The 27,267-nt window shown below is 42.6% G+C and overlaps 1 protein-coding gene across 1 annotated transcript in view; it reads left to right on the top strand.

Annotated features, from left to right (window-relative positions):
- TMEM163 (transmembrane protein 163) overlaps positions 1-27,267 on the top strand; it is a 224,308-nt gene that overhangs the window by 136,497 nt on the left and 60,544 nt on the right. The window contains 1 exon segment of the mRNA XM_025430327.3: positions 43-134. Coding sequence (XP_025286112.1) covers positions 43-134 — 92 coding nt within the window.

Genomic DNA, 27,267 nt, shown 5'->3' with positions numbered 1-27,267 from the left:
ATTAATTCTGGAAAGCACTAATGCCATGTTTCCTTCTCCTAGTTCGATGCCATCCTCGATGTCCTGTCATCGGCGATTGTCCTGTGGCGTTACAGCAATGCTGCGGCTGTGCACTCTGCCCATAGGGAATACATGTAAGTGGATTTTTATCTTATGCGCGGTAGAACTTTTGCAAAGGAAGGCCACGTAATTAGGCTGTCAGTCTAGCTTACCTTACAGCTTTGGTCCCAAGGATGAGCATAAGGACCCAAATTGCCTTTGAGAGTGCCTGCTGTGCTATCAGACATATGATAGGCACCTTTTGGGATGACCAAAGAGATGGGGTGTCCTTTTATAATTCTCCTGTTCTCTGCTCTTGAGTCTGGAGTGAATGTTTGTATGCTTATTTGCCTGTCTATCCTTCTGTCCGTCTGTCCATCGATCCGTCCATCTTTCAATTCAACCATCCTCCCATCCTCTTTATGTCTGTGGAATCTTTGTTCTCTCGGATTCCCATACATTTTTCCTTTCTTTCTAAGTAAAATAAGTTTTCCACTGTAATTTATGGAAGGCATCTTGAGCATATTCTAAATTACCTTACTTGTCCTCCATTCCTTTCTCTATTTGAGGACCTGGCTTGTCCCAGCCTCTCCATCCTGTGGGTAATGATCTGTCTTTGAGGAATTTGAGTTTGTGGCCATAAAACCCGTCTTTCTCAACTCCCATCTCGTTGTTTCATTTGTAATCTCCAAGCTGATAACAGCACAGTTTCCAGAGTCAGATTTCTTGGCTTTGAAAGCTCTGTCACTTGCTAGCTCTGTGACTGTAGGAAGCTGCTAAGGGCTCCATGCCCTGTTTCCTCATCTGGAAAATCAGGAAAACAACAATACCTCCTTCATAGAGGTGTTGTATATATGATGTACGCATGATACGTAATGCTAATGTAATATATATGTTGTAACATATATGTTTAGATACTAGAAAAATATATATAATATAGCTTAGAGCAGTGTTTGGCATGTAGTTCAGGAAGCCTTAGCAGCCATCATTATTAATTATTAAGGAATTATTAATGAGGCTCCTTTGAGACTGAGCCACCACTGGTCATTAAGGGAAGAGTTTGATCCCACCTCTGTGGCTTTTGAACAGCTTAATACAAATGAGTTAATGCTCCCCTGCTGTGTTTGTGGTGGCGCCCAGACAGAAGGTAGTCTTGATGAGGATGCTATGTCATACTTAATGTACAAATTTTGAGATATAAATGTTAGGTGCTAGGGGACTCAGATAGTAATGGGGTTGCACGTGCCAAATGGAAAACTTTTGAAAGATAATGCTGTAACTGATTCACAAGTGAGAGCAGATTTTATTTCACTGTTGGCTTTAGGTGGAGCACAGAGACTTCTTTGAAGTCTTAAATTTTATTTTAACATGCATTAGCTCTTTTAACAAATACAAAGTATCATGGGATACCAGGGTGGCTCAGTCAGTTAAGCATCTGCTTTCCCCTTAGATCATGATCCCAGAGTCCTGGGATTGAGCCCGGGGTTGGGCTCTGTGCTCAGTGGGGAGTCTGCTTCTCCCTCTGCCCCTCCTCCTGCACATGCTTGCTCTCTCTCTTTTTCTCAAATAAATAAAATCTTAAGAAAAAGTAAAAATTAAAATAAAAAAAATGTCAAGTATCAGATCTGTTCTAGCATAGATATTGTTTAGGAGTAAGTTAATTTTTTAAAAAGTGAGTCAATTTATAGTTGAAAAAAGTTAAAACATTTGTAGTAATGTTTTTGTAGTAACGATTTTGTAAATTTTCTTTTTCTTTTCTTTCTTTCTTTCTTTTTTTTTTTTTTTAAGATTTATTTATTCATGAGAGAGACAGAGAAGCAGGCTCCATGCAGGGAGCCCGACATGGGGACTCATCCCAGGTCTCCAGGGTCACGCCCTGGGCTGAAGGCAGCGCTAAACCTTTGAGCCACCTGGGCTGCCCCCGATTTTGTAAATTTTCAAATGATGGTACCATGATGATTAAAGTTGAATTAATACTAGTCTAGCTAAAGGAGCAGCTAGTATAAAAACCAAAGTTGTTGCTAACTATTATTTGAGGACTACAGTGAGGACAACCTAGAGATATGCTCACATTTCAAGAGCTAGTCCTTTTCCTGTCAGAAGGACATTATTCTTTGGTTCTTTTTTTTAGATTTTATTTATTTTTTCATGAGAGAAAGAGAGAGAGAGAGACAGACATAGGGAGAGGGAGAAGCACCTGCAAGGAGCCTCATGCAAGACTCGATCCCAGGACCCTGGGATCACCGCTGAGCCACCCACGCATCCCTATTCTTTGCTTCTGTAGTTGCATTGTCCAGTACAGTATCGGCTGGTGGCTATTTTAGCACTTGTGTGTAGCTGGTCCAAATTAAGAGGTGTTGTTAAGTGTAAAATACTACATTATAAAGACTTCATAAAAAATGAATGTAAACATTGTATTAATAGTTTTAAAAATATTGATTACATGTTAATGTAAGAATATTTTGAATATGGAGTGCCTAGCTGGCTCAGTTGGTGCAGCATGAATTCTTGATCTCAGACTCCTGAGTACAAGCCTCATGTTGGGTGTAGGGATTACTTAAAAATAAAATCTTAAAAAAAGAGTATTTTGGATGTATTGGATTAAACTATTATAATTAATTTACTTCTGTTTCCTTTTTCTAATGTGGCTTTTAGAAATTTAAAATTACGTATGCGGCTTATATGATAATTCTTTTGGGCTTTGTCCTCAAAATAGAAAGCTCTTCCCTCTATCTTCTCTTACTTTAGAATTACTAATCAGAATTTGATTTGCAATTCCAGAAGGAATTGAGTTCCATGTTTCTCAATTTCTCTCTTCTAATGTGCTTTTAAAAATCTGATTTCCTTTATGTTGAAGTGAGTTTCTTACATATTAGTCACAAATCTACAAATTATTGTGGCTTTTCTATAGAGTTGAGATCTCTGAGCATTTGCCAGGTGGCCTGGAGTTTTTCCAAGATTAGAAGATTGATGACAAGACATGTCATTGGTCTCACTGTTTTTTAGTGATCCCCAAACAGGTACCATTAAAAAAAAAATGTGTATCTCTGTTGATACTGAGAAGACAAAAACTTACAGAAGAGTTGTTTTGATAATTCCTGGATGATCATTCACACAATGATGCCCATGAATTCATTTGGAGGATCTAAATGTAGGGATCAAGGTGACACTCCACAGTCCTTTGTACTGTTGGCTTTAGTTTAAAGTTTTAATCTCTGCCTCATCCCATGTAAATTAAAAATTCATGGAATCATTGCCAGCTGAGAAACTGATGTTTGCATATTAATGAGCATGAATGAATTATGAGAGGCATAGCTGGAAAAACTATTGGCTTTCAGTTAGTTGCTGGAGAATAATAAATGGGGGAATATCCAAATGGTCCTTAGTTAATTCCTCTAATTTGTCCTACTTTGACTCTATGCTTCAGAAAGAATCTTGAGCTTGGAATTGCCAGTGCCAGAGGAGAGGGAGTTTCATCAGCCCTGTCACCTGATACTGTGTGTGCTGGCTGCATGGGATAGGGTGTTAGATGCCCAGAGGAGGAGAGGATGCTTCTAGCACCACCAGAGTACTGCATTTTGCACCTAGATTGTTAAGAGGTATCCAGCTACAGAGTGGATCCTCATTAGTTTTGTTTTGCATTTTTTTATTGTGGTAAAAAATACGTAACATGGAATTTACCATCTTAAACATTTTAAGCTTCTGGTTCAGTAAAATGAAATATATTCATATACCGTTGTGAACAGAGTCCCCAGAACTTCTTCATCATTGCAACACTGAAACTTCATACTTACTAAACAACTATCCTTGTCCATCTCCCCCAGCCCTTTGCAACCACAACTCTACTTTGTTACTCTGAATTGGATTACTCTAGGTACCTCAGATAAGTAGAATCACAGAGTATGTGTTCTTCTGCAACTAGCTGCTTTCACTCAGTGTAGGTGGCCATGGCAAGGTCAGTAAAGAGTCCTCAGGGATGAGAAATCTTGCTTAGGGAGACAGTCATGGGTGTGGGGCAGTAATCTGAGAGTGAGAACGAAAGGTCAGGGTCATGTGTGATGCCAGCTATTGGCTGGATGCTCCATCTGGGGTTGAAGGAGTGCTTGCAGGATCTGGGGAGGAGCTGAACATGGTGAAGCAGGCATTGCTGCCGTCAGCCACCGAGGGACAGGGGCCAGGAAGTGTGGGCTGATGGCAAGGAGATGTAGTGGGGGCTTCAGTCTGAGGGTGACTGGGGGTGTCGAGGGAAAAAGCCGGAGGCTTGGTTTAGAATTCACCCCAAGGAAGGGAGGCTTTGCCAATGCGGCTGAGAGAGCACGCACTGCCTCAGCTTCAGAGCAGAGGCAGACAGCTTCTTCGGGAAGGAGCCAGGTTTTTATGAGACCCAGAGGTGAGGGCAAGGGTTGGAAAAGAGCCTGAGGATGTGGACACTGGGATAGGGTGACAGTATTTTGGCAAGGGATGGGAGCAAGGGGACACAGGGGAGCGTGGCTAGAAGAGGGGGTGGTGACAGTTGTCCTGGTGACCATGGATTGCCACAGGGCCACCGAAAGAATGAAGCACTATTTGTACACTTATATTGTGATCTCTGAGCATCCTCAAAGTGAAGAAAACATGGAGCAAAGTAGTGCTTAGGGTCTTTTCTCATCAGTTTTAACAAAAGAGGTTTGCATCCATACATACTGTTTATGCATATAAATAAGGTCGCAAGGATACAGAGTAGAGGGGGGCTGGGGACAGAAGAAAGGAAGGAGATCTGCTCTTTCCAGCCTTTCGCCAGAGCTGTCCAGTAGAACTCTGTGCAGTAACAGACATGTCCTATAGCCGAATGGTCCAATGTCATTAAACCACTACCCACATGTGGCCATTGAACATTTGCTGCGTGGCTAGGTTTCTAACTTTATTTCATTTAAATTAATTGAACTGTAAATTGTCACATGAGGCTTGTGGCTACCCTATTGGGCAGTGCCTCTTTAGATAGTTTGATCAGTTTTAGTCCATTTTTTAAAAAAACAAAGTTGTTACTAAATCCAAGTCCAGGGTGGGGGTGACTGGGTGACGGGCACTGAGGGGGGCATTTGATGGGATGAGCACTGGGTGTTATTCTATATGTTGGCAAATCGGACACCAATTAAAAAAAAAAAAATTCCAAGTCCGGGGACTTGATGAGAGATACGGAGGGAAGGTAGGAGATGCCGGAGGTGGAGGGTGTGTGAGAAATTAGCGTAGGAGGAACTTGGCAAGGCCAAATGACACAGGGCATTTCACGCCTGTCTCAGCCATTGTCAGCCTTGTGTACCATGTAAGGCCACAGGAAGTACAGCCTCCTGCTGCCATCAGCTGTGGAGGGCCATCAGGCTGCTTGCCACGGAAGGTACAGCCTGACGCTCGTTGGAGGCCTCTGCCATTTTGCACAATTGCAGCACAGGTGGGAGGCCCGTGATGCGCCCCAGTCCCAGCTGTCTCTTTGGGCCATCCGTCAGCTCACCGAGATGGAGAGGTGGAGGCAGATGGGAGGCTGTTCACCTTTACAGGCTTGAAATTCTGCAACACTGAGGCAAAAACACAGCCGGGGAGGTTGCTCACTTGTTCCAAATCTACCTCCAAATGGCATTACGCTCAGCAGCATATTGGAAAGCAAATTTGAGAGCTCCGGAGTAGATATTCTTAGAGAGGCATACGAAATAAATGGGGCACACTGGTTCTCACCCGTGCCGGGTCCTTGCTCTGTCCCCACCCCCCGCCCCGTTTGCTGAGCCAAATGCCTTGGCCTGGAAACTACCAGTTGACAGAATGGCTTTTGATTACTGGTTTCAGCAACATTCTTGTTGCTTTTGGAAACAGCTCTCGAAATTGAAAAAGAAAAGTAACTAATCCCGTCAAGAAATAGCTTTCTGGTAGTTTGCTTTTGGTGTCTGATCTAAGTGGACTGCGAAGACAATGAGTAATACCGGGAACCTAGTGAACTAGGGTCATGTCTCCCCCTCTTCTCATGGGCATTCGATCCGACCCTAAATCAGGGACTCTGGGAAAGTGAACCATATTTCCTCCATATCTTTCTTGTGATAGTAACACTACAAAGCTCTTGAGTGTGTTTTAACTCAAGAGCGGAACCTGTACTGGAAGAAGAAATAATTTCAGAGAGTCCCCCAGTAACTTCTGTAATGAGAGCTGGTGTAGAAGGTAGAGAGTCTTGAGAGCGGGACCTGAGCTCATGTGCCTTGAACAGTTTGGTTTTAGTCTTACCTGAAGGCAGAGGAGAGTTGCCTTCCATAGTCACGGAAAGTCCATGTAAAACCTGCTATGATGCAGGCAAGACATTAACGAGCCATGCTGCCCTGGGCAGGATGTGTTAGGGGAAGGAGTGTAGTCTTCTTTGGTCTGTGTTACAGGTAGAAATGTGTCCCCCTGAAATACATTGAAATCCTAACCCTGACTGCTACACAGTGTGACCTCGTTGGGAAAAGGGTCTTCGCAGATAACACTCCCATATGACCGGAGTCCTTGGAGAAAGACAGAAGCGCACAGGAAGGCAAGGGCCACGGCCAGTGGGGGCAGAGTGCAGAGGTATGTATGTATCCACAAGCCAAGGAACGCCAAGGATTGTTGGCAAACACCAGCAGCTGGAAGAGGCAAGGATGATTCCACAGGTTTCTGAGGGAGCTTAGGCCCCACCAACACCTTGATTTTGAACTTCGAGCTTCCAGAACAGTGAGAGGAAAAATTTCTGTTCATTAAGCCACTCAGTGTGTGGTGCTGGGTCACAGCAGCCGTGGGAAAATGCAGCTGTCCCTGAGAAGAGTCTTCATCAGATCTGCACTCATCTGCTCTGTGACCCTGAGGGATGTATGGATTTTTTTGAGACCTCAGTGTTCTCATCTGTGAAAGAGGGAATGGGCCACAGTAGCTACCAGATGGTGTTGTGGCAAAAATTAAACCTGACGTTGAATGTGACATCAGTAGATCTCAAAAAATGTTAGCTCGTGGGGCACCTGGGTGGCTCTGTCCATTAAGCATCCAACTCTTGGTTTCAGCTCAAATCATGATCCTCAGGGTCATGAGATCGAGCCCTGAGTCAGGCACCATGCACATTGTGCGCCTTCCTTGTCCTTGTCCTTTTCCTTCCCTGCTCGTGCTCTCTCTGTCTCTAAAATAAATAAAATCATCTTTAAAAAAGCTAAATCCCTTATTTTCCATCCCTGGAGTTTTGAAAATGTTTTTTCGCTAGCCATGCTACGATAGTTTGAAATTATTATTTTAATTCGCTTTGGAACAGTGTGGAATAAAAGAAGTTGCAAGGAAAGAATTTTAAAACCCAAACACATGCCCTGGCATATTGAGAAAGTTGCTTTGGACCCAGGCTAGACATGAGTTAATATTGCAGGGAGGTGATAAAAGATGATTGCATGATTTCCTCATTTCATTTCTTGATCCCTCCCTAAAATCTCATTTGTGTGGGGCAAGACAAAGTAACATATGATTATTGTAAAAAGTTAAGGTAATTCATAGAGGTACAACGAATATAGCAAGAGGCACCTCGGTGGCTTAGTCAGGCGTCTGACTCTTGATTTTGGCTTAGGTCATGATCTCAGTATTGTGAGATCGAGCCCTGCCTTGGGATTTAAGATTAGATTCTCTGTAGGTTCTCTCTCCTTTCTCTGCCTTCTACCCCCACCCCCAACACACTCTGTCTCTAAAAAGCACAACAAACAAACAAACAAAAAACCCAACAAAGACTATAGTGATTGTTAGAGGGCCTTCCAGGGAGAACCAGAGCTAACGTTTCGCTGGGTATTGTGTTTTCCTGCATGCATATGCATGGTTACATATACAGCTTTTTTTTTTTTTCCTACATAGAGATAATCTATATATACCCTCTGCAAACTGGTTTTTCTCTACTTAACCACCATGTTTTGAACATTTTCCCATCTTTGGATAAATAGAGGTATGTTATTTTTTGATAGCTAGGCAGTATTCTGTGTATGGATTTAGCATATTTTGTTAAGTAATTTTCTACTGAAGATGTAGGTTGTTTCCAGTGTCTTAAGGCTTAAAACACGTTTGTATTTTAATGCTTGTCTTCTTATTTCTTTGGGATAAATTACTAGAAAGTCTGGGTCAAAGAATCTGCTAACCTGTAATTTTGATGGCCAGTGTCAAACTGTGCTCCAACAAGGTCATACTAATTTCCATTCCCCTTGGGTAGGGGTGAGGCTGTCTTTTTACTTACCTTGGCCAGCACTAAGAGTTAGAGCTCTCTTTGATCTTGGCTATTTGTCCAGGTGGAAAATTAAATTCTCCATGTTAACGTGCATTTGTTCAGTTATCAGTCTAAACAAATTCTCTGATGCTTTTTTGGTATTTGTATTTCTTGTGGGACCTGGGTTGCAGAATTTCAGATGGGAATAAGAAGCTTTTTTTTTTTTTTTTTTTTTTTTTTTTGAAACATTTCCCAGACTCTGGCCTCTGGCTACAGAACTTAGGTGACAAAGAAAGTACAACTTAATAACTGGCCAGATCTTTTCTGCTTGCTCCCCATCCCGATCTACCCCACCCCACACCCGCCGTATTCTTTTTTGCAGTGCCATGTTTTTTCCTTCCATCTAAAATACCTGTATTAATTTCTGTTATTGGTGCGTTTGTTGACTGTTTTCTCAGAAGAATTTAAGCTCATGAGGGCAAGGGGATTCCTTAAGTGTCTTAATCTTTTTATCTCCATTCCCTAGAAAAACAGCTGGCATTTACTAGGTGCTCATTTAAAGAGTTGCAGAATGAAAGATTGGAGTTATGGAAGCCCTTCATCTTATGTAAACTTTTGATAACTTTTATTAAGATGATAAGTATTTACTGTGCCCAGTATCATGCTGGACTCAGCATTAGGTAGAGGTATATTATTTGACCCCCGGTAGAGAAGGTAAATAGTATTTCTGAAGGCTCATGGCTAGTAATGGATACAACTGGGGTTTGAACCTACATCTTGCTCTGAAATTTGTTGCATAACCATTATGCAACACTGCCTCTTTAAATGATCATTTGTGTGTCTTTGTTTTGCCATCATTTCGTTCCAGCCCCCCCGCCACCTTCCCCTTCCTTCTGGAAATGCCCTTTCTTAGCAATTTGCTGGAGAAGGAAAGTGGTATGGATGCAGAAGAATTAAAAGCTATAACAAGATACAACTGAAAGTGCAGCCCTGGGCTTTGGTTCTAACTCTGGAAGGTGGGGAAATGGTTGGCTATTGGTTGGACCAGACAAACTGCTAGGGCTGCCTAGGGGTGGGTTGTCATTCCCAGGAGCAGCTATTCATGTCTTGGTCCCTTGGCAAATGGCCACCATGACAAGCACTGCAGCTCTCCTGTGTCTCAAAGGCCTTGCAAATGAAGATCATTTGTTTTGACTGCAGCCTTGGCTTCCCTGCTCATTGAAACTTTGGTTCTTGACATTTCAATGAGCATGGAGGCTGCATAGGTAGCTGCACAGGGCCTGCTGGATCCTGGGTTGAGGACTCTGCAGTTTTGCTATGAAGGAAGAGCCACACATCTTTGTCTAGGTCTATGGCCTCTCCTTTTGCACCTGCTGCCAGAACAAGGCATGTGATGAACTGAGAGGGTTCTATCCCCAAGAACATCAGCTCCCAAAACTGTGACTGGAGCTCCTTCACCTTGAGGATGGTCACCCTTTAGAAACCTGAGTCTGGGGCAGCCCGGGTGGCTCAGTGGTTTACCGCCTGCCTTCAGCCCAGGGTGTGATCCTGGAGTCCTGGGATCGAGTCCCATGTCAGGTTCCTTGCATGGAGCCTGTTTCTCCCGCTGCTTATGTCTCTGCCTCTTTCTGTGTGTGTGTGTCTCTCATGAATGAATAAATAAAATCTTAAAAAAAAAAAAAAAGAAACCTGAGCATGGAAGTCCCCATAGTTGTCATTCATCCACCTTCTTCTCTAATGCTGGGGCTTTGTGGTGAGCAGACTTAGTGCAGGAACCCTCCTTGAAGTGGCGAGGTTTGCGATGGACAGATAAGAATAGGATCCTTCTCTTTTCTGTGACCACCTTTGGCAGTGGGATTGTGGCAGGCTCTGCCTTCTCTGAGTGGCTGTATTTTCAGAGGACAACTCTGTGGGTTCAATTTTTCCAGCTGTATTTGATGTTTTAAGGTCAGAGGTTCATGGCGCATTTTTTTCTACCTCTGGTCTCCAGATCTTGTCCTGTGTGTTGGTTGTTGAACAATTTAAACTCAATTTAATTTTGCTTGGGACTTGCCATTGACTAGGGATCAACACCGATTGTTGATGCTGATTATGGCTGATGATTACTTTCCTCTTTATACTTCTTGCATTTTCTGAAAAATATTTTGCAAAGTACATATGTTATTTTTGTAATCCTGTCAGGCATACTTTTTCCCTTGGGGGAATATAAAAAGCAAGTCAGTCCGGGAACAAGGAATAAAGCTCTCCTCTCCTCTATGTTTATACTGCCTTCCTGTGATTATCCTACTGGGTGCTATTATACTCAGCATCAACACCACCGGGTGCTTTTACATAAGATTACTTCTCTTCTGAAGGGACCTGCCACAGTGCATGAAACCTTCCCTGGGCAGGGAAGTCTATGAAACTGCACCGAATGGAACCTGGTGTGTTTTTTTTCCCCTATCTCCTACCTTTCGCTAAATAGTTGCACCCTTTGAGTTTTTTAGCCAGCATGGGTTTTACTGACATCTCTCTGTAACATGATTTAGCTTACTCATATACCAAATAGAAGGCATCTAGAGGAATATTTGAGTTGTTTGTGTTTTTTCTTTTAGAATAGTTTTTATGTACCTCATAAGATTGTTATAAGAAGCAAATGAGATAATATAGGTAAGTTGCCTGGCACGGTGTTTGACAAATAGCAGGTATTCCATAAGTGGGGATTTGTATTTTTTTTTTTTTAAAGTAGGTTCCATGCCCAGCACAGAGCCCAGTGTGGAGCTGGAACTCATGACCTTGAGATCAAGACCTGAGCTGAAATCAAGATTCGGATGTTTGACTGACTGAGCCCCCCAGGTGCCCCTAATGGGGGTTATTTTTAACACCATGCTTTCCAGGCCAAAAAAAAAAAGTGTTTTTAAAAAATAACCTTGTTAAAATATTATTCACATGGCATGCAGTTCATGAATTTAAAGTGTACAGGTCAGTGGCTTTTAATATGTTCAGAGTATTGTGCATGTATCAGCACAATCATTTTCATGAAAACATTTTCATCACCGTGAAAAGGAGTCCCACTCCTTTAAGCTTCCACTGCTCTAACTCCTTCCACCTGACCTTTCCCCCCTCTTAGTCCTAGGCAGTCCCTCATGTGTAGGTCTGTATAGTTTAGCCTCCTCTGGACCTTTCATTTAAGTGGACTCCTGCGCTGTGTGCTCCTTTGTGGCTTTCTTCCTCACTTCGTCTTTGACTCAGCATAATACTTCCAGCCTTCCTCCACACTGTGACATGCATCAGTATTTCTTTTTATTTGTTGTATGATAATCCACTGTATAGATGTCCCACATTGGGTTGATCCATTCATCAGCTGGTGGACATTTGGATGGTCTCATTTGGGGCTAGTAGGAATAATGCTGCTGTAAACATTGGTGTATAAATGTTTGATGGAAATATGTTCTTATTTCTTTTGGCTTCATACCTAGGAGTAAAATGGCCCGTCAATGTATGTGGCTAACATTTGAAGAATTGTCAAACTACTTTCCAAAGCGGCTGTACCATTTTATATCACTACCAGCAATATTTGAAGGTTCTAATTTCTCTACATCCTCATCAGCACTTGGTATTATCTGCCTTTTTGATTCTAGATGTCCTGGTGGGTGTGAGTGGCATCTCATTGTGGTTTTGATTTATACTTGAGGGTTTTTACACTTTTGAAAAGTCCCTTGTTTGTTTCTTTGTCTTGATTCCCATAGACCCTTTAGGAGTTACATTACCCCTGCTAGTAAAGTAGTTTGTGTCTGGAGGAAGCTTCCTTCAAGAGGCCCTTCACGTGACTGGCGATGTCCTCACCTCCTTATGGCTCTGCAGAGTCTGGCTTATGGGCCTTACAGACTAAATTTTGGGTTTAATGGCACAAAGGGGACTTAGGTTAGTCAAGCTCATGGAACTCACCTGTAAAAACAGGATGCCAGTTCATTAGTGGGTACATGGTATGTACATCATAAGAAACTTGACTGGGTATTCATAGTTTTCTTAATTTTTCTTCCTGTGAGGAGAAAGACTATCAGCATCTGCTAGCAGTGGGGGCTTCCTTTTCTTTTCTTTTCTTTTTTTTATTTTTTTTTTTCACGGCATACTTTCAGACTACCTGTAGGCACTAGATGTGCAGCTGTGGATTTTATGGTCTGGTAGGGAGCCAAGGGGCTTTTGTGTAATTCCTGTTCCAATCTGATAGGTTTTGGTCTAAAGGTTAAACTTTTAGGCCAGTCTTAACTATTGATTTTCTTACCATGCTTTGGGGACTGTGCTAAGTACTTTCTCTGATTCATCCCATTTAATCCTCAGAACAATCCAGTGAGATACAGATGTTACTACTCCAATTTTATAGATGAGGACGTAGATACAGAGAGGTACAGGGACTTGCCCAGAGTGGTAGAGCTGGGATTCATGCTGGTGATTTGCACCAAGTCCTGCTGGACTCCGAAGCCTGCTGTTGCCTTCATTTCAGGGCTGTACTATGTTGGTACTGCTCAGGTGAGAAGCCGCATGGATTCATTGTGTGTCGATGACTGGTGTGACTGTTCAGGAGTAAGAAGATTCAGGGGAGAACAGCTGTGAACAGCCCCACATTGTAGCCCCAAATTGAGAGGAAAAAAAAATCCACATTTTAGGTCTGTTCCTGCTGTACATAGTATAACTATACTTTGCTTTCATTTCCTTATCTGGTAGGTTAAGATGAAAACTGCTGTCTTATCTGCCTTGGAGGTATTAGGAAAAGAATCAAAAGGGAATATGTTTTGGAGAGTTAAAAAGTATGTGTGTGTGTGTATGTACACATTCATATATACATGATATAAGTAAATATAAAAATATATGTATAAAAGTAATATATATTCTAAATACAGTTAAATTAATAGACTTAAATTCTTTAAAAAATTTATTTTTATCATAGTGAAAACACATAATGTAACAGCCACCCTAGCAAATGTGGAAGTGTACAATACAACAGTGTTACTACGGGCACAGTGTGGTTCAGCAGATCTCTAGAACTTGTTCATCTTATGTGATGAAAATTTATGCCTATTGATAGAGCAGCTCCCTGTTTATCACCTTCCATAAATTAAATGCTTAACTACAGGCCAGCAGAGGGGCAGTTCCCCTGGAGGGCTTGGGTACTGGGCTGGAACACTGTTACAAGCTTTAAATGGGAGGGCTAAACCCCTGCTCTCTGGAGCTTTCTTTCCTCCAGCGACTGTGAGGACAGATAAAGTTGCCGTGTCTCTCGATTTCTCTATTGTGTGTGTTGCTGCAAAGGGGTTGTTTACTGTGAGTGTCGGCACCCACCAGAATTTGTTCCTTAGCATTTGCAGCCAAGAAATCGTTTCCTTTCTCTGGCATGTGTTCTCAATCAGGAGACCTGCAGGACAGCTAGGTGAGTAGTGTGGAAGTACCCTGAAAACAAGCCATACGCTGACCTTATCTGCTTTTATTTTTTGTTTTGTTTTTTGTTTTTGTTTTTTTCCTTATCTGATTTTAAATTAAAGTTTCGATTCTCCCTCCCAAGGTGACTGAGGCTGACATCATGGGAAAAGTAGATCATCATAGATGCCTTTCTTCCAGAATATGAAGGCATGCGTTAGAGTCTGAAATAGAGTAGCGTTAAAATAAAATAATAGCTGCGGTATGAAGAGTCAGCTGATAAGCCCTGTCTGAGAAAACAGAAGTTTGAAAAAAATGACCTGTGTAGGCCCCTGGGTCTCAGTCTCCTTCTTTACCCATTTTTTAAGCAAGCTATTTTGTTGGCTCCAGTTACGACCAGCCTGGCTAAATACCTGCTCTTCCTCAGGGCTCCTTGGACGGTTGGGATTGACAATTGAGGAAAGGTGGTCATGGAGAAACTAACTTCCTTTCTGCTTTTGCCAAGCGCGGTGAGGAGTCCCACATGAATCAGTCTCGATGGGACTTCCATGAAATCACAGTTGCTCTAAACCTTGTCCTCATTCTGGATTCTTCAGGTAGTCTGCATTCAGGCTGGGGAACGATGATCTAGGCATCTGGTTTGTGTCGGATTGGTGTTCTGGCGGTGTGCCTTTTGTTTCATAGTGAGAAGGCCAAACCTATTTTGAGAAAGTCCAGTTTTACTGATCAGATTCCTAACATGCAGCTGTGATATGTACTTACTGATCAGCAGTGAGTTACCGAGAGCCCACAGTGTTCCAGGTGCTTCTTGAGACACCAGGAAACAAGAGACGGGCCAGCTCCGTCTTATGAGCCTCAAAGGAGAAGATGGCCAGTAAAGAACTACAGAGGGTGGGCAGCCCTGGTGCCGCAGCGGTTTAGCGCTGCCTGCAGCCCAGGGCATGATCCTGGAGACCCTGGATCGAGTCCCACATCAGGCTCTCTGCATGATGCCTGCTTCTCCCTCTGCCTGTGTCTCTGCCTCTCTCTCTCTCTGTCTCTATGAATAAATAAATAAAATCTTTAAAAAAATAAAAAAATAATAAAAGAACTGCAGAGGGCTGGGGATCCCTGGGTGGCTCAGCGGTTTAGCACCTGCCTTTGGCCCGGGGTGTGATCCTAGAGTCCTGGGATCAAGTCCTGCATCGGGCTCCCTGCATGGAGCCTGCTTCTCCCTCTCTCTCTGTCTCTCATGAATAAATAAATAAAATCTTAAAAAAAAAAAAAAGAACTGCAGAGGGAAGAGAGAGCTGTGAAGAAAATCTAGGCTGATGTGACCCCAGATTGTCGGGAGGGGTCCTCTGCAGGGTGTCAGGGAAGGTTCTTGAACTGCTACTTCAGGTGGCAGGAAGAAGCCTGGAGGAAAGCCATCCCTGGACAGAGGGGTTGGTGCAAACGAAGGCCCAAGGGGTGGGAACCAGCCTCGTGTGTTTGGAGGTCGAAAAAGTAGGTTCCAGTGGCTGGACCCAGTTAGTGAGGGGCCGGGAAGATGATGCTGTGAGGCGGCCAGGGCTTGGGGACCCTTGGGAAGGGTTTTGATTTTATGAGCAGTGGGAAGCCACGGGCAAGTCATTAAACTGGGGGTGAGGCAATCTGATTATGTAATTAATGTCAGCGAGCTCAGGTGGCTCTTCGTGAGGGAATTCCGCCGTTCTTGTTAATATGACCTCCTTTGTCATTTCTTTACAAATGAAAATATTTTTATTCATTTCACTGACTGTGTTTGTGGTGCATATTTGCAGAACTATACATTCAAATTAACAAAATGGAAAGGGAATGCTTTCTGTCTCATGCATACTTAACCTCATCCTTTCTTCGCTCCCCCATGAAAGATAATTGCAATGAATAGTTTGGTACAGGTGCTTCCAGAATATTTTATAAGAAAAAATACAGTAACCACCCATGTGCTTTATATACATACACGACTAGGTGTGAATGACAGTAGGATCTCTTCGTTAATATTGTTTTGGAATCTGCTTTTTTCCTCCTGATACTAAATCAAGGACATGGGCAGCCCGGGTGGCCCAATGATTTAGTGCCACCTCCAGCCCAGGGTGAGATCCTGGAGATGCGGGATCGAGTCCCATGTCGAGCTCCCTGCATGGGGTCTGCTTCTCCCTCTGCCTGTGTCTCTGCATCTCTCTCTCTCTCTCTCTCTCTGTGTGTCTCATGAATAAATAAATAAAATCTTAAAAAAAAAAAAAGGACATTTAAAAATCTCCCGCCTATATATCCAACTCATTCTTTTTTAAATGGCCTCATGGAGTTCTGCTGTTGGCTCTACCGTAATTTATTTTGCAGTCTCCTGTTGGGAGACCTGAGTTCTTTCGGCTTTTGCTGTTTTAAGCTGTGTTGTTAACTGCTCATGCTTGAATTTATGCACACCTCTGTGTGTGTTCCTCTAAGCCCTGTGTTTGAAATATGGGGTACTTTTTTCTGTAAGAAGACAACGAAACTGTGATTTTTAACAATCCCTGAGTGCATCCTCACCCAACCTGTATTCTGAATGGGGGTGAAAGATGGTTTGTTGGCAAGAGCGTGCCTTACATGGGAGACCTGTCAGTGCTCCAGTATGGTAGGACTGTTTTTTGCCACTGATCTGTAATCTTGGTTGTTCATGGGGTGGGCACTGTAATTGGAAATGCTGCCAGCCACAAATGCATGGGTGAATGAGGAACATATGCAGGGAAGGGTAAGCTCACCTCTTTTATATGCACATCAAGCCGGCAGTATTCCCCAAGCGCCCTTCACTGTGTGGGCACAGCTGCAGGTCTGGATGAGATTGCTTTCCCCGAATATCATGAGTAACTAAAGCCGGGGACAGACTTACAAACAATGGGGATGCAAAGCCAGGTCTGCCCTTTGCATAATTAACCTGCGATTCTGCATTTCCAGAAATGTGATTGTTGGAGGCAGTGGCAAACATGGTTGGGACCAAAGCAGATTATGTTTCCTGATTATTGAATCTACGTTTTGCAAATATCACATCTTATTAAAAGCAAAGGTGCTTAGGGAGGCGGGTTTGTCTAATGAAAGAAAGATCTTGGGAGAAAGAAATGACTTAAGAGTTATTTTCTCTGTGTTTTATTCCACCCAGTGTCTGTGGCCATCCCAGAAGCCTGGCCTTATGGAAATGTTTGGGGAGGGATTGCATAGCACTCGGGTGTGCTCCACCTTACCGTGGTCTGGCTCTGTCCACTGTTCCTTTCTGCGTGTTCCAGGGCAAGGGAGGTGGGCACCTCCATGAGAAACTCTTCAGGGATAGATTTAGCATATTAGCTAACATATGTATTTCAATGGTCTTTTCAAAGGGGGATTTTGATGGCAAAGCAGAACAAATGTAAACCTTCCTACCCCCTCTTCTGCATCAAACCCAGACTGTCATAAAAGCTGATAAAAATTGTTGGAGGTGAGACCAGAAAGAATCAAAGCACAGTTGAAGAAATGTAGGAAAGCATATAAATTGATTTCTCTCTGTATCCTAAGCTTTATAATATTTGATCGGCTCATTTCAAAGGAAAGGTGTGTGTGTGTGTGTGTGTGTGTGTGTGTGTGTGTGTGTGTTGGGAAAATTTTATTGTGGGAGAAAATATGCTTGCACATCAGCTACTTTCCAGAAATAATTACTTTGATTTATTCACCTCTCCTCCCCTCCCAGTGGGGGTCCAAGTTATTAGATTTAGTTCCAAAGATGGCATATGTTATTGAGTTAGAAGGCTTAAACTAGTAAATCATGATTTTTTTTTCTTCTTACAGAAGAAAAATGATTTGGGTAGATGACTGAGGAAGACTTCTTTTGGAATTTCATAGGGGCCCATTTCATGTTGGGAAGTCCATCTTATTTTCTCCTAACTGCCTCTAAAAGAAGGATATCCACAATGAAGTTGTTTCTTGGGCATCTAGAGAGATGGAGACTTTTATAGAATGAACTTGAAGAGGGAGGTGTTGGGGCTGCCTCTCCTCCCACCCCCTTATTATTTCTTACTTTTGATTTTGCACTCCAACAGGGATATGGGGCTTCCTAACCTGCATGATTATAGTTTTCCCAGGAAAGCCTGGATTAGCCTCTGGATGGGATGTGGTGTTGGGATTCCAGAGTAGAAACCCTCCCTGTTGCATTGCTGTTACAAGCTGACTGCTGGCTCATCAGCTCCGGCTTGGATACTTGTAACTTTTTTTTTTTTATGTTTTTTGAAAACCAAGTAAAAACAAAAAAACTAAATAATGGTTAATGATTTTATATTAATACATGATCACTATTTTAAAATTGGAAAAATCTCAAAATATGGAAATCAAAATCACCTCTCATCCCACCACCTAGGGACGATGGTTTTCTTTCCATCTCTTTAATGCACATGCACAAGTCTCAGTGCATTTTTACAAAATTGAGTTAAGTGTTTTGTTGTATATCCAACTTTATCCCCCACTTCCCAGAGTGACTTTTTCGCTGTCATTAAAAAATCTTGGACTTCATTTTAAGTGTTTGTTAATATTGCCTCTTATGGATGCACCATTAGGAATGATGCTCCCTTCATTAAATACTTTGTTTTTTTTCATTGTATCATAGCAGTGAAGAACCTTGTACCTTCTTGCTTGTATCTGATTACTTTTTAGGAAGACAATTCCTTAAGATGGGATTGCTAGTCAGAGGGGTGATCTGTATTGCCAAGTTGTTCTCTGAAAAGAGTATGACAACTTATATTCCAACTAATAGTGAATATTTTCATTAATTTTTTTTGAAGAGACAAAGTGATGTCCATTAAAATTATGTTTACTTTTCAAAAAAAAATTTTTCCCCCTAAAATGGTACCTTAGAGACCTCATTCCAAATTGATTGTGTTTGACTAATAAAAATTTCTGGAAAGGCTGTTCAACCAGAGTTTAGTTCACCTAACTGTACTCTCATTTCTCTATCTTGTTAGAATGTTATGACAAATATAAAAAAGTTATTTTGACAAATACCTTCATAAAATCAGAATGTACAAGCTAAACCAATATCTTGGTTTACTAGGGTAGTAAAGTCATCTATAAAGGAAATAAAGTTAGGCCAGTGTGATTTATCCTTGGTTAACCTTGATTAATTGGACAAAAATCTTGTTCATTTTGGAATGTTTGTAATATATCTGTTGAATTAAGTCATCTAAGATTTTGAAGTAGCTCTTATTAATCTTTAATTTCAAAGATCTATTTAAAAATATTGAAGCTTGTCTCTAGACTTTAAGATTTGTTTTTTCTTTGCCCTGATTCTTTTTCAAAGACTTCTGGCAGATTTAGCTCAGTAACATCTTTGTTTTGGGGATCTTTTGTTTTGGGGATCAGGGGGTTGGGGACCTGGGTCTTGTTAGAGACTCAAATCTCTCCTATTGAACTTCCATGTCCTCCTAACAGATTTTATTTTCTGTGCCTTGCCTAGTTGGAAAGCCAGGGGAAATAAATGGAAGAAATGGTGCTTTTTTGGTTTTTCTTTGTCTTCTAACATTGACCATTTTTCCTGGGTTGTAGCCTACCTGAGGATTTTGCTCCAAATAGCCCTTGAAAAAAATTTCCTTTCTTTTTGCCTTAAATATCAAAAAAGATATTTTTCAAAGCTCAGCCTATTTTGGACCTATGTCTAACATAGAACTTTGTGGTGCCCTTTTGATTGTGACTTTGACTAAGTTGACTGATTATTTTCTTAAATCTCACCTCATTTGAGTTTCACATGCTGTCATGATGATTTCTGTATAGGCGTCTTTCTTTTTTTTTTGGTCTTGACATTTTCCAATCTGATATTCATGGTTCCAGCTGGGACCAGAACAAGTCCAGAAGTTAGGAGAGGTAACAGCAGTAACCTTGCCTGGAATCCTGGAAGAGGAGGAATGGGAAAGCCTATGAGAAGATGGTGGTCTCATGGCCCCATACTTCTCTGGAAATTATAAAGCCCTTATACTTTGAAAACTTCCCTTCATACTTACTCCTCTGTTTCACTCCTCAAACTCAAGCCGTATTAGATCAGGATTTGGGACTCTGGGACTTTTTTTGGCAAGTATCCTTTACAAATGTTAAGGATTTGTTCTATTTCCCTCTGGAGCATTTTCTGTGATTTTTCTGAAGTCTTTCTAAAGCTTCTCTCCAAACTTTTGAAAATTCTTTCCCCTTCTTTTTTTCCTCCCTCTTTCTTCCCTCCCTCCTTGTCTGTCTCTGTCTTTTTGTATAGTGCTTGCATACACACACAGGTGCTCACACATACATGTAGGCACACAGATATGCATGTACACATGCATGTACAGAAATATGTAAAGGAGCCAGGGGAAGTGAGGTGATGATGAATTAATTACCAAGAAGGTGAGATTTATTCCGAGTTATGGCGAAGACAGCTCCCCACTTAGGATTTTTCGACTCTATATTAGTGGGAGAACAGTACTCATTCAGTAGAAACCACACTTTGATTTGTGAATGTGGATCTTTTCCTGGGCTGAGGATATGCACTACGATGCTCTGTCGTGATGCTAGGCAGTGGCAGCTCCCAGTCAGCTGTGTGATCATGTGGACGAACAACTGAAACACTTAGAACTGCTCTGTACTTGGCCAACTATTCTGATCTTCACATTCAGTACAGCGTTCAGGAAGTCACATGAGAGAGTCAACACTTTATTATAAAATAGGCTTTGCATTAGAGGACTTTGCCCACCTGTAGGTAAGGTAAGTGTCTGACCATGCTTCAGATAGGCTGTGATGTTCAGTAGGTTAGGCATGTTAAATGCATTTTCCGCTTAAGATCCTTTCAACTTATAAAGAGTTAACAGGACATAACCCCACTGTACGTCCAGGAAGGTGTGTAGTCATGTCTGAAAAATAGTTTATGATTGGAAAAGAGGAGGAACATAGGAAATAGACTTAGTGGAGTCAGTTGCTTACTAGAAAATGAATTATTTGCTCCTTCTTTGTAGTGAGGCGAGGCATTTTTATAGGATGTAGTTCAGGGGTCAGGGCTTACAGCATGAATTATGGGAGACTTCATTTGTTCATCTGTCTCTGCCAGTACACACACTGCACCTTGCTGTCTTATAGTGGTATTTTATTTTAGCATTAGCTTTCCCAGCGAAAATTTGGGGTTAGTAAAAGACAAGTCATGGGAGATGAGTATTAACCATGTCCTTCTTAAAATAAATTATAATGGCCCATCTGGGACAGAACCAGATGGAACTGTAGCATGATAACATTTGGAATTGATTTCCTAAAGGACCCATCAGCCCACTGCATTGCCTGGACTATTTTCACTGCCGTATCTAAAGTAGTGTTAGCTCTGGTTTTAGATACTGTGATTTTATTAACTGCATAAAGGCTCGCGTCAGCCAGTCGATTTGTCTAGCAAAGTCATACAGCAGATTTTAATTAAGCTCCTCTCTGAGAGATGGTTGACATGGATAACTATTTTACTTAAAATATTTTACAACTCGGGATAGTTTTATGAAATTGTCACTGTGCGAAATGATCCTGGAGTGTCCCCTTTTCTTTGATTAAACCAGGGAAAAATGGCTTTCTTCCCTACTGGCATCAGAAAGGCTAGTGCTAAATGTGAAGAGTGAAAGTAGCCATGATTTTTTTTTTTTTTTAAGTAGCCATGAGTTTTGACCAACTATAGGCTGAACAAATCTAGCTTTGAAACGGACGAGAACTGCAGGTAGCCACGGAAGCAGTCACACCTGGGCGATATTCCTTTCTCTAGTCCTAGTGGATGGATTTGTTGTGCTGGATGCAAGACCTACAGCTTTCCTGCTTCCTTGTTCTCATAAAATTCTCCTTCCTGTTGGCTAGGCCCTCCACTTATCTAAACCTTACTGCCCTGAAGGACACACCCTCCTCTGGAGAGCTTTTCTGGACTCTCCACACCTTCCTGCTCTGGAAGACTGACTAGGGGAGAGCCTCATGAAGTCCACCAGGTGCCAGGGCAGGCTTGGCAGTGTTTTGCAAGTGGTGTCCACCTTGCTCCCTGGTGTGTTAGGCAGGATCACGGGCACTTGTGGTTTCAGTGGGATTTTCCCTAAATGTAGACTTAGAGGTCAAAGTTCCTTTGAGTAGTTCCAAATTGTATACACGTACACCTCTAACTCAGAGGTCAGTGTCAAAAGCAGACCATCTATTCTACTGGGCACACCTTCATACAATATTTACAGGGTCACAGCAAAGGAAACTTGGGCCCACACGGTGCCGTTTGGTGACTGATTTTGTAATGAGTGAAAGAACACAGTGATATAATTCCAAATGATAAGAAACTGCTAGGTGGCTGGGGGCATATTACTGCAGTGCTTAGGGTCCCATGATCCTGTGAGGACCTGTCAGAGCACATGCTGTTGGGCTCACCCCTGAGTGTCTGATCAGGAGAGATGGAATAAATCAGGAATTTGCGTTTGTAACAAGTTACCAGGTGGTGCTGATGTTACTGGTCCGGGGACCACACTTTGAGTAGCACTAATTTAATGTATCTGAAGGCGGTGATTCTTATATTTGCTACACATTAGAATCATTGAAGGAGCTTTTAAAACTCTTGATGCTCATCAGGCTACTCACGTGATTCCAGTGAGCAGCCAACTTTGAGAACCATTGTTCTAAGTGAGTATGGCTCAAATTTTAATGAGCTTACAAATCACTCTGGGAGGGTGAAAGGCAGATTCTGGTTCAGGAGGTCTGGAGAAGGACTTGAGAGTCTCATGAGCTCCCAGGTGACGCCGATGCTGTTGGTCAACGAACCACACTTGCTTCTGAGGTCCAAAATGCCTCCTCATCTAGAACCTCACTCTCCCATTACAAACCCTGTGGCCCAGTAAGGGCATATAATAAGCTTATCTTCAGAATTGAATTGATTCTTAAAATTCTTAAAATTTCTGACCCCATAGTCAGAATAGAACAGGGTATATCAATGTCGGGTCTATTGACATGTTGAGCTGGATAAAGATTTGCTGCCGAGCTGTCCTGTGCATCATGGAATATTTAGCAGCACCCCTGGCCTCTACTCACTAGACACTACTTGGACCTTCCACCCGGTTGTGACAACCAAAAATGTCTCCAGACAGTGCCAAATGTCTCCTCAGGGTGGTGGTGGGATAAATATCTCCCCTGGGTGAAAACCGCTAGAGTCACATGACTTACTCAAAGGTCACTCCTGGCACTGGACTCAAGGATCCTTCCCCCTTTTTCACATTTCTCTGTTAACAGAAACTTTATTCCTTTGCACATGGAACTTTTATTCCTTTCCGTACAGGTCCTTTAAGTGCCTAGAAGACGCCACATAATTCTTCATACCAACATGAATTACACATCCACTCCTTTGCCTAAGGCAGAGGAGAGTGGCAGGATAGTGACTACATAGTAGGTGCCTGAGAATTTGGGGGGATGGTTGAGATGGGGCACAGAAGTGCCCTAGTAATTTTCTCAATATTAGGTTCTTAAAGACATTAGTCATAGCTTTATTTCTAAGTGAGAATTTGCTTCTCCCCATTTGCAATGATCTCCAAGTTAAAAAAAAAAAAAAAAAAAGCCACACCTCAGCTCCTCTCTGTTAAGTGAAGTTTTTGGCATGTGACCTTTTAACAAGTCCATGAATAATTCTCTTAATTGACTGGCTGGTGATGTTTTTATTCTGTGATGTCATAGTTCAGCGACAGCACACATGCTCCAGCCCCCACCTCCACACCCACTGACAAGCTATTAAGTCAGTGAGGGGTGCAAATTGCACATGTCTTTCATGATTTTGAATTGGAAGCCTTTTTTCACAAAGCATATTAATGGTTAATAAAATTACTGTGTACACATGTGTCATTCTTTACCCACAGAACCTAATTCTCTAATTTGGCTGACCCACCTCTGGCATTAATGGTGCAGCTTGAATGTGGTGTTGTGATTACCCAGGGCCTCATTATATAAGCTCTGTGAGGGGCATTGTCATTCTTTTCCATCTGTCAGGAAGCCAATGGGCTGGTAATTAGGAAGGCAGTGGGCATTGCAGACTGCTCAGAGCCACACAGCATTTCTCTGTCAACACGTATGGGATCTGATCGTATCTTCCCCTTTGTTTAAAAAAAAAAAACAAACAAAACCGTGGCAGGTTACTTTAATTCATAATTACTGGGTAGACAAATTAGAGCAAAATAGGGTACTTACAGCAGTAGGGCAAATTGTAATGAGCCTTAGATAAGCTAGTAGAATATTATGGTGGGAATAATAAACGACTTTCCTTTTTGTTCCCATAATCATTCACCTCATGTGGCTGGCAACTTGTCCCTACAAGACTGTTCCTGTTGTTGGCAAAATAATGGTTGCAGTGGATAAAGTCTCTATTAGATCTGAGGCCTGCACAGAGGCACAGTGGATTATTTGCAAATGTGCCCCCATCGTGGGACTTTATGGGAGCAAATTATCCAATCCATGGATCCGCAGAACCCCAACATGCTGGCCCTTCAGACACTATTAGTGCCATAATAGCTAAGGAGACCAGCCTGCTTAGGTGACATTCCTTTCTTGTCATTGGAGCTAGCTTACGCAAATAAAGAGTTGCAAATTCAAATATTTTCTTCTCTCTAATCAATTGAGCCAGCATTTTTTGTTTTGTGTTCTTTTCTTGTCAGGGGAGTTGGGTGGTGGACTTTCTCAGCAGAGTCAGTCTCTCCCTTCTGTAGGAAAAAAGCCCAGATACCCAGTCTCAGTAAGATGCTCAAAGAAAGCCCATCGAAGGACAGTGTCTGGTTCTCAGTCTCAAGGGTGCTCAGGAGTCCTTTGGGAAGCTTAGACCCCAGAACCTGTGCCTGCCTTCTCCAGAAACTTTACCCAGATCTAGGGTGGGGCCGGGCATATAAGGTTTAATAGGCACCTCAGATTGTGTTTTGGGGAAATAAAGACACAGAATGAGATGAGAAGCCGGAAACTGAGGTCCTCAGCATGGGCTTCTAGTCCCACAGACAGATGAGATCTGCAGCCCAGCCTGACAACCTTAAACATGCTCCTTAAACTCCTGGAACCTTGATTTGCTCGACTTCTCCTGGTGGTTGATAATATCTGTCTTAAAGGACAGTTGTAAACACTGAATGGGGTGGTATAGACAAAACTTCTCCCCATTGCCTTGCGTTTAGAGGTCATCTTTGTCACACAGGGCTGGGACTCATGGGTTAAAAGGAGCAGCTCTGTCATCTGATGAGTCTTTAATGTTGAGATGACCGGATGCTCTTCCTAAATGAAGTTGATGTTAACTCTTTGTGCACAGAGGTTATGGTGGTTTTGTGTGAACTCATTACTGCTCCTTCAAAACTGTTCTTTGTCAGTCCAACATGTGTTACCCAATTGGTTCTCATGGTTCTGGGAGTTGGCCCCATTGGAATTGGGAACCTGGTATCCATTCCCTGGGGACTACCAAGGGAATACCACACCCTAAAGAGTATAGAGAGCAGGGTTCACTTGCTGACATGTCCTGTACCTGGTTGGCTTGGTTAACATATTGGACCAGATAATCTTTTGTGGTATGGAGCTGTCCTGTGTATAGTAGCTCATCAGCATCCCTGGTCTCCAGCTACTAGATGCCAGTGGCACCCTGCCCCAAGTTGCTTCAATAGAAAATATCTCTGAATATTGATAAATGTCCCCTTATCCCCTGGGGAACAAAAATCACTCTGGTTGGGTGTACTGACTTGCCTGTACCTTAGAGCAAAAGTTCTCCAGCCCTTTGCTTCCTATGACACCCAGAGAGCTTTACAAAAATAAACATAAAACACTGGGAAGTAACAACCCCTACCTAAGCCCTTCTAGAGCATCAGAAATTTTAAGGTGGAGCCCAGGAGTCTGAATTTTTAAAGGTCCCATGAATGATTCTGATGAGCAGCCAGTTGGGAACCAAGAGGTTACCTGTCACAGTCCCTTTGCCAGTGGCCTTGGGTAGACTTGCTTACCTACAATTTGATTCTGAAGGTAAGCTTACTATCTGCTCTTACTGGGCCACAGGGTGAGTAATGGGAGAGTGAGATTCTAGATGAAGAGCCATTTTGGACTTCAGGAGATGAGCTACAGGCTCCCTATCACAGGTAAATTGGGGTGTGGGCCGAGAACATGAGAGGAGTTTGCTTTTGCACCAGTTACATTTTGTGCATCATCCAAATAATTCCCTTTTTATTTTTTAAACTCTGCACCAGACACTGTGCTAATAAGCTCTGTAGCACGAGTTAACAACCCACAGCATTCCTACTGCTCTCCCATTGCACAGACAACAGAAACGTGGCCGAGAGAAGTCAAGTAGCTCTCTCTTAGGTCATAAATTGCCAGTAAGTGCTAACACTGCAGTATAACCAGACAAGTGGGGATCTGCTCTTCTGCCTCGGACTAATGGCTCAGCCAGGGCTTTCATGGTTGTTGCCAGAAGTCGGGGCGGAATTTCACAGAAATTGTGTATGATTATTCCTTAACGAGAGGTGTTCACATCCTTAATTAAAGAATTGACAATTGAATCATTTCTAGAGTGTCGATTTGATTCTCTTTTTGGGGGAATGTGTGGCTGTATCAACTACAGAATGACAGGTTATCTTATAAAAATGGTCACTTCTGGGGCTCCTGGCTGGCTCAGTAGGTGGAGCATGAGACTCTTGATCTCGGGGTTGTAAGTGCGAGCCCCACTTTGGGTATAGAGATTACTTGCAAATAAAACCTCAAAAAATAAAATAGAATGGTCCCTTCTTCCCTTCTCTAAGGTGATAGTATGTATAGCTAGATAAATTATGACAAGGCCTCCACCCCGTCATCCCTCCTTTGCACTGGCAGGCAAGTCTGCTTCACAGATGAATATGTTGAGGGTGGAACTGGTCATGTGAACTGTCTTTGCCTCTACTTGGTGCCAAAACATGGCCCCGAGTGCCATTCAGCATTTGGTTACACACACCTGCCTCTCCCTGTGGTTGATGCAGTGCAGTGGAAGTTCGTTGTTTTAGAGATCACTCACATCATTCTCCTTTCTGCTGTTCCATTTTTTAAAAAAAGATTTTATTTGTGAGAGACACAGAGAGAGAGGCAGAGACACAGGCAGAGGGAGAAGCAGGCTCCCTGCAGTGAGCCCGAGGCAGGACTCGATCCCAGGACCCCGGGGTCACAGCTGAAGGCAGACACTCAACTGCTGAGCCACCCAGGCATCCCCTTTTTTTGCCTTTCTGATAGAGCTTTTCCAGATGACTGAGCCCTCAGGTCCCCCCTACCATTTGGGACAGGGCTAGCGATCAGGAGAACTAGTGGCCAGACCCTCTGTGTTCATCTGGCTGTAGGAAGCTCATGCCTCCTTGCTTCCATCTTGTTTCTGCCTCTTTGCCCTTGGGAGATGCAGCTTTGTTTTCTGCGCTGATCTGAGTCAGGGGCCCTACCAGACCTTAAAGACTGCCCCCAGAGGAGGGGGAAGGCAGTGGCTTTCAGAGACAGATACCATACTTGAAGAGGGAGAGTCTCCCTTCTATTGGGCATCCAATCCCATTTATTTACCTTGGTGTATTCATCACCTTGCTTTTAGGTCTATGAGTTTCTTATAGGATAACAGGGAATTATATAAATTCCTTTAACAGTTGGTTAGACACTTGAGTCTGGAAGAATGGCCC

This window comes from Canis lupus, chromosome 19 (assembly GCF_003254725.2).
Source record: "Canis lupus dingo isolate Sandy chromosome 19, ASM325472v2, whole genome shotgun sequence".
NCBI classification, from domain to species: domain Eukaryota; kingdom Metazoa; phylum Chordata; class Mammalia; order Carnivora; family Canidae; genus Canis; species Canis lupus.
This window is presented reverse-complemented; position numbering and strand designations above follow the sequence as displayed.